We start from the raw sequence: 9,664 nt of genomic DNA, 5'->3' as shown, positions 1-9,664 counted from the left end.
ACCAAATTCCTTTGAGCTCAATTTTTGGTTTTCGTTCCTTATTGTTCCTTTTTGCCTCCAAACGCGTGAATCTTATACTTCCCAATTGTCCTTCTGAGTGTGGGACTTAGTCATCTGTTCCATTGGTTGGCCTCATGCAATGATTGGCGGATGGTCCTCTGACTCATTTGATAAGCAGATTAGCCACCCTCAGGTCCCCCCCAAATAAAAGAAAGTATCTAGATCCTCTTGTTGGTCTCGATCATCACCATGGCTTTCATGAATACCACCTCCAGCATTGCTATGGCCCTTGCTGGCAAGACGGCCTCTGTCGATATCCCCAAGCCACGCTCCGGTTTCACCCCGGGCGGTCGTGACTCCGCTCGTCCGGGGCATCCTGCCATGTTGCCTACTCCGCCCAACTCCATTTCCCCCACTTTGCCTCCGCAGGGCTTCAGACGCCAGGGCGCTAATCACCCTGGATACTCCCCGCTGAGCTCCTCGCATGTGGAGTCCGATGTTGAGCTCGGAGATGCCGCCGATCATACGAACAACTCGAATGAAGCTCGTCCGTCGGCTCATGATCTAGATAGCACCGGGGTTATCACGCCGGGCATGTTGGCCAAGTGCCATCTCCCGGAAATTATGCTGCAACATGGCCCTTTGGCTATTCGCCACCTGATGGGTTATTTGACTACCAGTGTGCCGGGTTTCTCAGGCATCCCACCTGCCAAAGCCCGCAGGCTGGTGGTCGCTGCGCTGGAAGGCCGAGGGAGCGAAGACAAGAGTGGCGGCCGTGATGGTGATGTTATCTTCGAAAAGGTCGGCTGGGGACGCTGGGATGCTCGCCGTCGTGGTGAGCCTTTACGGGATGCGCAACACCTCAACGTGTCGCCACCCGCCAGTATCTCCAACTCTTTCCCGCAACGGGGCATGCAGATCCCTACGAAGCGGGGAAGCGTTCAGCCCTATGGCAGTAGCGTTACTGGCGACTCCGCTGTCTTCTCTTACTCGGAGATGGACTACGGTGGACATGATATCAGCATGCTGGAACATGAGGCTGACAAGATGTCACTCGACGGAAACGAGCGCGAGTACTGCTCGTCGTCTGAGGCCCCGGACGACGAGATGCAGGACGAAGACTGGGGCGAAGAAGATATCACAGATGAGGAAGATTGGGCACAGATAGGTGCTGATGCGCTTCGCGCACGATCATTGAACGCCTCGGGAGGCTTCGTGAATGGGACCCATAACTCGCCACAACTGCGAGGCGGAGGACCTGCTGCGTCGTCGCTGGCGAAGTCTGCACCGCGCAGATTACCGGTTCAACAACACGGCTTTACCCTCCCGGAGGGTGTCATGGGTGACCGCGAGGAGCGTGCTGCAGTCGAGGCGCTCCTCCGACTCGGATCAATGTAATCATATATATACTTTTGGCAGGCGTTTGTCAAGAACATCTTGTGTTCTTGCAACCCTGCAACGTCTCTTTGAGACTTGAGGCTGGTCCTATTCCCTGATACATACTTTTACGTTCTACGATTACTTTTCTTGTTCAAAGAATACACCAGCAAGCTGGACGACGTTATCGATACGACTGGTTCGATCCTGACGATGCATTGGGTTTGGGTTCTGGGAATGACCCCGGCGTTTTGGCATTTCTTCAAACAACATTCACATAATGACATCGACCTGGTACAAGGTTGATGAACTTGTTGCCTATCAGGCGTTCTTGGGGGTGCGTTTCAACACACATACTGGCACCCCGGACCACTCTCCATTCTTGCAATTATTGGAACATATGATTGTTGCATGGCAGCAATTGCAATGGACTACTTCTATCCATTCAATCCATATTGTTTATATGGTTCTTACGACTCAGTGTTAATAGCTTGAGTCTGCCGAGTGAGGCATTGGACATATTTTTACACATAGAGATAATAAATATACGGTCTATGCTTGGTCTCGGCCACATAGTCATCACATACTCATGCCTTTACCCGTAGAGTTTCGTAGTATATAACTAAAATTGGTATAATACATTCGAAACAAATACTTAGTATTCTCTATTGTTTATCTCACTCACAACATTTAAGTAACACAAATAATATAAGAACAAGTTACGTAGTACATAGTTTACAAACCCAATACACCCACCTTTTATCCCAACCCAAACCCCGAGCACAACCTATACCGTTCCCTTCCCATCCCAGCAAATACTAGTAACCTAATCAGACACACTCAAAACAGCCAAACCAACAAACCAAACCAACGCCCACCCATTCCAAAAGATATATCATCATACATAGTGCACACCCCAAACCAACCCTACCCAACATCCTCCCTACCTCAACCAACACCCCTATATATAAATAAAGAAGAATAAATCACCGATCATGAACCTCATTAATCCTCCTCCACACCTCCGCCTCCACCTCCCCCAACTTCCGTCCCGCCCACCTCATCCACCCCCACACTCCATCTTCACCACCCTCCGCATCACCCAAATCCACCCTCCCCGACGACGACGCATCCGGCTCATAATGCAGCGGCAGCTGCGCCCCCGCAGAAGTCACTGTCGTAGTGGCCGTCGTGGTAGCTGTTGTGGGAGGCTGGTACAGGGAGCCGTAGGGTGTTGTGGTCGAGTTGGGGTTGGTTTGGGTTGGTGGGCGGTAGCTGCCGTAGCTGTAGCTGTAGCTGTAGGTTTGGGGGTGGGGGTGGCTGGATGGGGGTGTTGGTGCTGGTGCTGGTGCTGGTGCGGGTGTGATGGTTGGTGGAAGAGGAGGGTCGGCTGGTTTTGGTGCAGGTGGTGGTGGTGAATGATTGTCTGACGTGGATGTTGGAGCTGGGTGGTTAGTGGAGGATGTCGGGGGAGGGATAGGGTGGGCGCCTGGTTGGGGTGGTGGTGGGGATGTAGATGTAGATGTAGATGTAGCTGGAGGGTCTTCCGTGGCAGTTGTAATGGTGGTAGTGGCTGCTGCGGGTGTCAATGGCACTTGGGTGTCCAGGGAATTGGTTGCTTGGGTTGGGAGGTCGCTGGGTTCTGCGGTAGCGTAGATGGGAGAGTATGCTGGGGCGGTTGCTGTCGCGGAGGTGGTTGCGGGTTGGGTTGTGTCTTGCTCTGGTTCTGGCTCTGGTCCTGGCTCTGGCTCTGAGTCAGGGGCGGCGGCTGGGCTGGAGGTCCGGGGAGGGACCTCATCTGTGGTGGAGGAACTGGTCATTTTGGATATAGGTGGAATTGGTTAAGGGGATGTATGAACTATAAGGGAGGGAGGAAGCTATAACTATGGGATGAAGCTGGAGCAGGGATCGACGTCATGGAGCTATATTGCACGTGACGTTGCCATTGGGTCAGGTGACTAGAAGGGTGCAAATTTTTACAGCAACTATGGCATCTACATTACGGACTAAGAACAGATTTTGATCCAAGGCAGGACATACTGTTTTTGATACCCAAGGTGGAGAAAGTACAGTTGGAAGAAAAAAAGAAATAAGCTTGCGGGCAGTAAAATACAACTGGTACAAGAGGAAATATCACACGATTCTATGCTCAAGATTATTGATATCACTCTTGACGCATATTTCTATCCTCCGCAGCACCTCCGGCATCTGGTAGTTACACCAAGACACCGGCAACCCCATTTCCCCGATATCATGACTGAAACAGCTTGAAATTAATCAAGCGCTTAGCCAGAGCCACCCTTGTACTTCTTGCCGAAGAGGATGAGCTGGACCTGGTCGTAGATAGACAGGACACCAGCACCGGCAACACCACGGAGGATGTTAGCACCGGCACCCTTGAAGAGAGACTTGACACCCTCCTTGGCGACGATCTGGCGAGCAGCATCCATGGAGGACTTGTACTTGACGGCCTCACCGGAGGTCATCATCATACGACGACGGATGGTGTCCAGGGGGTAGGAAGCGATACCGGCACCGGTGGTGACAGTCCAGCCGAGCAGGAAAGAGGCAAGGAAGTTACCCTCGAGAGGACCAACCAGGACAACGGGCTTGATGGAGTCGTACATGCCGAAGTACAGACCACGGTAGACAACGATACCAGCAACGGAGGGACCGAAACCACGGTAGAGACCGGCAATACCGTCGGAGGCGAGGGTCTTCTTGTAGACGTCAACGAGACCGTTGAACTGACGGTCACCACCGCCCTTGGCGGACTTGGCGTCGTTGGCAAGACGGGTACGGGCGTAGTCGAGGGAGTAGACGAAGAGGAGGGAAGTGGCACCAGCAGCCTGAAGCAATTGTTAGCGTGATCGCTCGAGTATTAAGCTGGATATAGGGATACATACACCACCGGAGGCAAGGTTACCCATCATCCACTTGGTGTATCCATCACGCTCCTTCTTGTAGGAGAACATGGACTTGTAGGTGTCACGGAAGGCGAAGTTAAGAGCCTGGGTGGGGAAGTAACGGATAACGTTGGCAGTGTTACCACGCCACAGGGAAACAACACCCTCGGAGGCGGCGGTACGACGGAAGCAGTCCATGATACCGTTGTACTTGCGGTCGAGACGACCAGCGCGAAGCATCTCATCCTGAAGGGCAATCGTATTAGCATCTATTTGGGTCGATCTCATGCCCGGACTGTCCGGAGTGAAAATTTTTGCGTCCGGCTGAATTGGCAATCTTCGGTCGGAGAGATGTCGTTTCGAAGACGCAATTGCAGATCGTGCCAGCAATTTTCGTTCCGGCAGTGCGAGACATTGGTGTTGAGGCTTAACCAACCTGGTTCTGGATGAGGAGCTTGATACGCTCGATGGGGGCGGCAGCAGTCTTGGAGACGGCAGCGGAGACACCACCCACTGTACCAGTAGTTAGTATCAAATTCAGGTCATGATCAAATAATTCGTGTTGCTCGTTGGATAGGAATTGATCGATCGTAGTATGAGGATCGATCATTCGGGGGGAGCTGGAATGCACATACTCAGGAAGTCGACGACGAATCCCTGTGAAAATTTTTCATTAGCCACCTAGTCCGGCAACAACACCATTGAACCGGGCCAAATTGTTCGACCATCGTGTCTCGAAGGAATGTAGTACTCGATCTTCGATATTAAAGACCAATTTCAACCGATTCCATCGAGAGCGCGACATCCGACAACCTGGCCTTTCCGTTCGTATGGGACAAGTAGGAACTTACGGGCATGCCGAAGACGGTCTTGTCGGCCTGGTTAACATCACCCTTGGCCATTTTGACGGCTGTGATAACGAAAACTAAGGAAAGAAAGAGAGGAGATGGATGATAGTGCCAGTCAAACAGGACACTTCAAAGGGGATGGAGAGAAAAGGAAGAGAGGAAGGGAAGGGAGGGAAGAAAAAATAGCGAGCGAAGGGCTCTTGTAAGCGGGAAGAAGCGAGCGGAGACGCTAGGACGCTCTTGGGTTTTTCGCTGGCCTGAATTTGCAGTGGCAGCGGCGGCGATGGGCGCCCCGGCCCAGTTTCCATTGGCCGGATTGGTTGGCCCGGTACGGAGTAGGGAGGCCCTCCCATTGTTAGGGGGAACGAAAAAAAAAACAGATGCAAGAAAAAAAAAAAAAAAAACTGGACCCGGCGCTAATGCTGGCCCAGGCAACGAAGAGCCGATATCTCCCGATCGCGCCAGTAACCAACTCCGACCGCTGACATTATTGGGAAATACCCTTTGATACCTTTAGTTACTATGAGTGAATTTCTGGTCAAAGAGGAAGAAAAAGCCACTTTCATCTTCATCTCAGCCTTCATTATAGCGATTATACCTACGGAATGATATTTTGAAATATATCAATCTAATAGCCTCTGAAACGGCATGTAGCTCTCGATATTTCTTCCCTTGGTCCTTTTTTCATCCCTTCCGTAGTCTACCGATCGGTGTACTCGCAATCACCGCTCGGTCCTTTGCTGATTGACCTACAGACCATAATTTACATGTTTGGGCCCTTTCTCCGTAATTCGGCTTCGTAAGATACCCATCCATTCCTCTCCCATTTCCCCGTCTTGACCGAACCAAAGCGTTTTCTTGGAGAGTCCACACCTTCGCGCTCCATCCATGGGGAACCGCCCCTTCTTCCCATTTGGTCCCGGATATCCGATGGCAAACGCTTGCCTCTCGGCCTCCATCTTGTGTACTTTGACTTATTCGTGCACAACGGCAATTGCAGGAACGGAATTGTCAATTTGCGTCGGTCTCTGCAGAAATTGCTCGAAAATAATTTAAAAAAATTTACTCACCTAAGTACCTACGCTACTACTTATCTATCTGCAGCATCCAAACGGAGTCCATGGTTTCTGGGCCTTCCTACGCGCCACCGGGACTGATCAGGTGCGTGCGGCGTCTTTCGGCTGACATGCCGCGATTTCCCCGTTTTTCTGCTCCGGGCGGAAGTTCTCAGGTACGGAGACAGAGCGAGAGACAGACAGAGACAGAAGGGGGCGGCCAAGGGAGCAGCGATCGCAAACACGGACAACATCGGTAATATGAAGTATCCCATAAGTTGGTATTCTATCATACTCTCCCCGGTTAAATACTATCAGTTCTTATCATCCAAGCTTGGTTCCCTATGAGTAGTACTACATGGTTATGCTGCATTTCGTAGGCAAGGGCACAGCAGTAGCATATGCTTGTTGCTAGAGGTTATGTTATATACCTCAGGCCGTACTCCTTTTTATCCCTCATCCTAGTGTCCGAAGATCGCAAGTAGTCGTCTCATAAGTGTACTAAGGGGTTATTCATTCAACTATCACCACTCTTCAAAAAAACTGAACAACTATGCTGTACCAGTTCATACAGGAGATATACATACGACCAGTATATCTATCCGATCCCGACGTTCTTCCACACTATTCCAGTGCCAGCATCATCTTTTCGTATGCAGCCAAAGAAGACACGAGACCTACATTACCCAAACAGGAATTGTCCCAGCCGGGACCCACTGTTTCTGCTTGAAAGTGACTAGTTTCATTTTTCCACCTTGGTCCTCCTCTTTCTGTCTTTCTTTTTTTTTCTCTTCTTTCTTTCTTTCCCTTCCTCCTTTTTTTAATTTTTATTTATTTTTTATTCTATTTTCTGTTTGTTCGACGGGGCGGGCAAACCTGACAAACTGTTCTCTTTTCATCCGGGACCCACCCGCTAAGAAAACATGGGGGATACCACTTTTCATCTGCGCCGTTGTGCCAGCAACGGGAGGTTGTTCGGGTGTGGTTTAGGTGTAATCAAAACTCCAATTCGTAGTTTGCTGGTTGGGCTGATGTTATTGGAGAGTTCATGATTGGTTATTTGGCTGTTTATGAAGGCTAGTTGCTACTGTAGTGGTAGTTCATCGTTACTAGTATGTCGACTGAACTGTGTTTATTTGGTTCGGTCCTCGCGAAAATATATAGCATCAGTGAATTCAATTCGAGAGTACACTATCATATATCCAATGATCACATGTTCCTGACATGATGGTACTACAGAAGAGCACCTCGGTTCTATCAAGAGAACTGACATAAACTACCTGATCGTTTGACTCAATAAACACTTTGCTATGCAGTAGGTAAATATATTGTAACTTTTGACCAGCTTATCTACCAACAACGTAGACAGCTCTCATTACCGATACGCCGTTATTGAACAATGAAAAACACTGTCTAGTATATCATAAATCCCAGATGCATGTACAGTAAGAAGCACCCCAGGTTCAGTTCTTCTTGTTTCTCTTTCTCCTCTTCTTCTTGGGTTCACCTTCACGAATATCGACCTTACCGACATTGTCCTTCTCCGGTGTAGGTGCCCGTGGCGCCTCCTCGGAAATCCTGGGGCCTTCTTCGTCACCAAAGGTATCCTTGCGCCATTGCCTTAGACGGGCCTTCTTGCCCAGCTTCCTCTGATCCCGACTCTTCTTCTCAGGGTCACGGAACGATGCAAGCTTTTTCAAGCCCGCAAACTGGTTCAGATGGGTGTCATCGGCCATGAGGATATCCCGTGCAGTCAATCCAAAACTCTGAGGCGATGTCTCCCGGTAGCGGAATCCAGTAGAATTCTTCTTGGTCGCACCCGGAAGAAGGCTGATATCGAGGTCCAAGTTGCGATCCACGGCCTCCTGGATACGAAGGCGGTCTTTGCGCGCTTCACGCTTCTGGTCTCGTCTCTCCTGCGCCTTGCTCTTCTTGTTACTTCCCTCTTCATCATCCTCCATCTCGACATCAGAGATATCCACGGCGGGCTTCTCCTCTTCCTCGAAGTCGGGCACGAGATCCTTGATATCAATATCATCATCCCACGTAGGCTTCTTCGGATGCTTCTTCTTCTTCCCTGACTCATCATCGCTTCCTTCCTTATCCCCCTCCGCGTAGTAGTCTTCACCGAAACGTTTCTGCATTTCCTCCTCCCAGTTCTTGTCATCCCAGGCAGCGTCCAAGAAGCTGACCCAATCTTCGTCAGTCATCTCATTGGCACGAAGGCCAGCAACCTCCTTGATTTGGTTGACCTTCTCTTGAAGTTCTTCCATCTTGAGCTTCCGCAGGCGGTTCTTTTCTGTCTCGCGCTGCTTCTTCTCCTCTTCCATCTGCTGCCTCTCCGCATCTCTGCGCTTCTTCCGGCTGCTCTTTTCTTCTCTGCGAACCGACTGCTTGTTGGTCAGATCACGAGAATGGGTGATTAGAGTAGCGTTGATTTTGCTGGGGTCTTCGAAGCGGAAGTTGTATGCTTCTTCGAATGCCTCGGCCCGTTGATCCTCCTCTTCGTCATCCGACTCGAATGGTTGAAGTTCCGATCTACCAGCAGGGATCCATGCTCTTGCCGACATGAAGTTTGAAAGGAAGGTTTCCGGGTCTTTGTCCGCATTCTCAACATCCAGATTGACATCCTTCTTGGGCTCCGGAAGAGGTTCAGGCGCCGATTTGGCAACAAGGAAATCTTCTTCGTCATCCTCCTCACTCTCATCACCTTTACCGGCAGCGGCGTGCATTTCGCGGACAACCGCATCCTTCAATTCCTCCTGCTCCTGAGCGTAGGTCTTCGGCGCGTCAGATGCCTCCTCATCTGCCAGGTTGGCGCCGCTCAATAGATTCTCACGATGATAATCACGAAGGGTCATAGGCTTTTCTTTCTTTCCAGAGCCTTCGGTTTTCGCCTCCTCGTCGGCTGCGGTGTAGAAAGTGGCATTGCTATCATACACCCGAGGGTCCTTTGATCGGATTGCGTTCAGCGTGGCCATAATCTCAGCATCCAGAGCGGCGGTAGCCAATTCTCCATCCTCGTCCTCTTCCTCAGAGGTAGAATCATCCTCCGAGTCGCCGGACTCATCTTCACCATCGCGATCGCGACGTTTGCCTAGGACAGATTTTCCGTATTTGGACTCCACTATTTGTAGAACAAAGTTTAGTTTCTCTCGACATGCAGATTATAGAAGAATGGAGTCTTACATTGCTGCTTCTCTTCTCTCTTCTTGTTGTATTCGAAGCGGCGCGCATACTCTTCGTTGATCTTGAACGTGATGTCCTCATTGGTGATGGGAACTCCGCCGGACTCGTCTCCTGAGTCGCTGGAGCTGTCGTCATCGAGCAACTTGCGCGACCTCTTGGCTGGGGGCTCCATTTCGAAATAACAGACACAGCTGTCGGGAGATCACTAGAATGTGGAAAGCGATCGATGGAAGTGGTTATCTCCGACCAAATGCGCCTCCCAAAAGAAAATAATAGCGGTTGCCGGCAG

The 9,664-nt window shown here is 50.5% G+C and overlaps 4 protein-coding genes across 4 annotated transcripts; 1 reads left to right on the top strand and 3 right to left on the bottom strand.

Moving 5' to 3' along the window:
- Positions 1–249: 249 nt before the first annotated feature.
- On the top strand, positions 250–1,398 carry AtWU_00211 (uncharacterized protein; the record flags this gene model as incomplete). Its single annotated transcript, XM_035495327.1, has 1 exon — positions 250–1,398. The coding sequence occupies one exon, from the start codon at positions 250–252 to the stop codon at positions 1,396–1,398; it is 1,149 nt and encodes a 382-aa protein (XP_035351220.1).
- A 965-nt stretch (positions 1,399–2,363) lies between these two features.
- On the bottom strand, positions 2,364–3,197 carry AtWU_00210 (uncharacterized protein; the record flags this gene model as incomplete). The annotated part of the gene is made up of 1 exon (XM_035495326.1): positions 2,364–3,197. One exon carries the CDS (start codon positions 3,195–3,197, stop codon positions 2,364–2,366), a length of 834 nt encoding a protein of 277 aa, XP_035351219.1.
- Positions 3,198–3,662: 465 nt separating this feature from the next.
- On the bottom strand, positions 3,663–5,185 carry AtWU_00209 (putative mitochondrial ADP,ATP carrier protein (Ant); the record flags this gene model as incomplete). The annotated part of the gene is made up of 5 exons (XM_035495325.1): positions 3,663–4,226; positions 4,284–4,529; positions 4,720–4,796; positions 4,919–4,940; positions 5,135–5,185. The coding sequence occupies 5 exons, from the start codon at positions 5,183–5,185 to the stop codon at positions 3,663–3,665; spliced, it is 960 nt and encodes a 319-aa protein (XP_035351218.1).
- Positions 5,186–7,649: 2,464 nt separating this feature from the next.
- Positions 7,650–9,547, bottom strand: AtWU_00208 (KRI1 family protein; the record flags this gene model as incomplete). Its single annotated transcript, XM_035495324.1, has 2 exons — positions 7,650–9,313; positions 9,376–9,547. The coding sequence occupies 2 exons, from the start codon at positions 9,545–9,547 to the stop codon at positions 7,650–7,652; spliced, it is 1,836 nt and encodes a 611-aa protein (XP_035351217.1).
- Between the last annotated feature and the right edge of the window lie 117 nt (positions 9,548–9,664).

The sequence above is a fragment of the Aspergillus tubingensis genome, assembly GCF_013340325.1.
Source record: "Aspergillus tubingensis WU-2223L DNA, scaffold_1, whole genome shotgun sequence".
Classification (NCBI taxonomy): Eukaryota; Fungi; Ascomycota; class Eurotiomycetes; order Eurotiales; family Aspergillaceae; genus Aspergillus; species Aspergillus tubingensis.
This window is presented reverse-complemented; position numbering and strand designations above follow the sequence as displayed.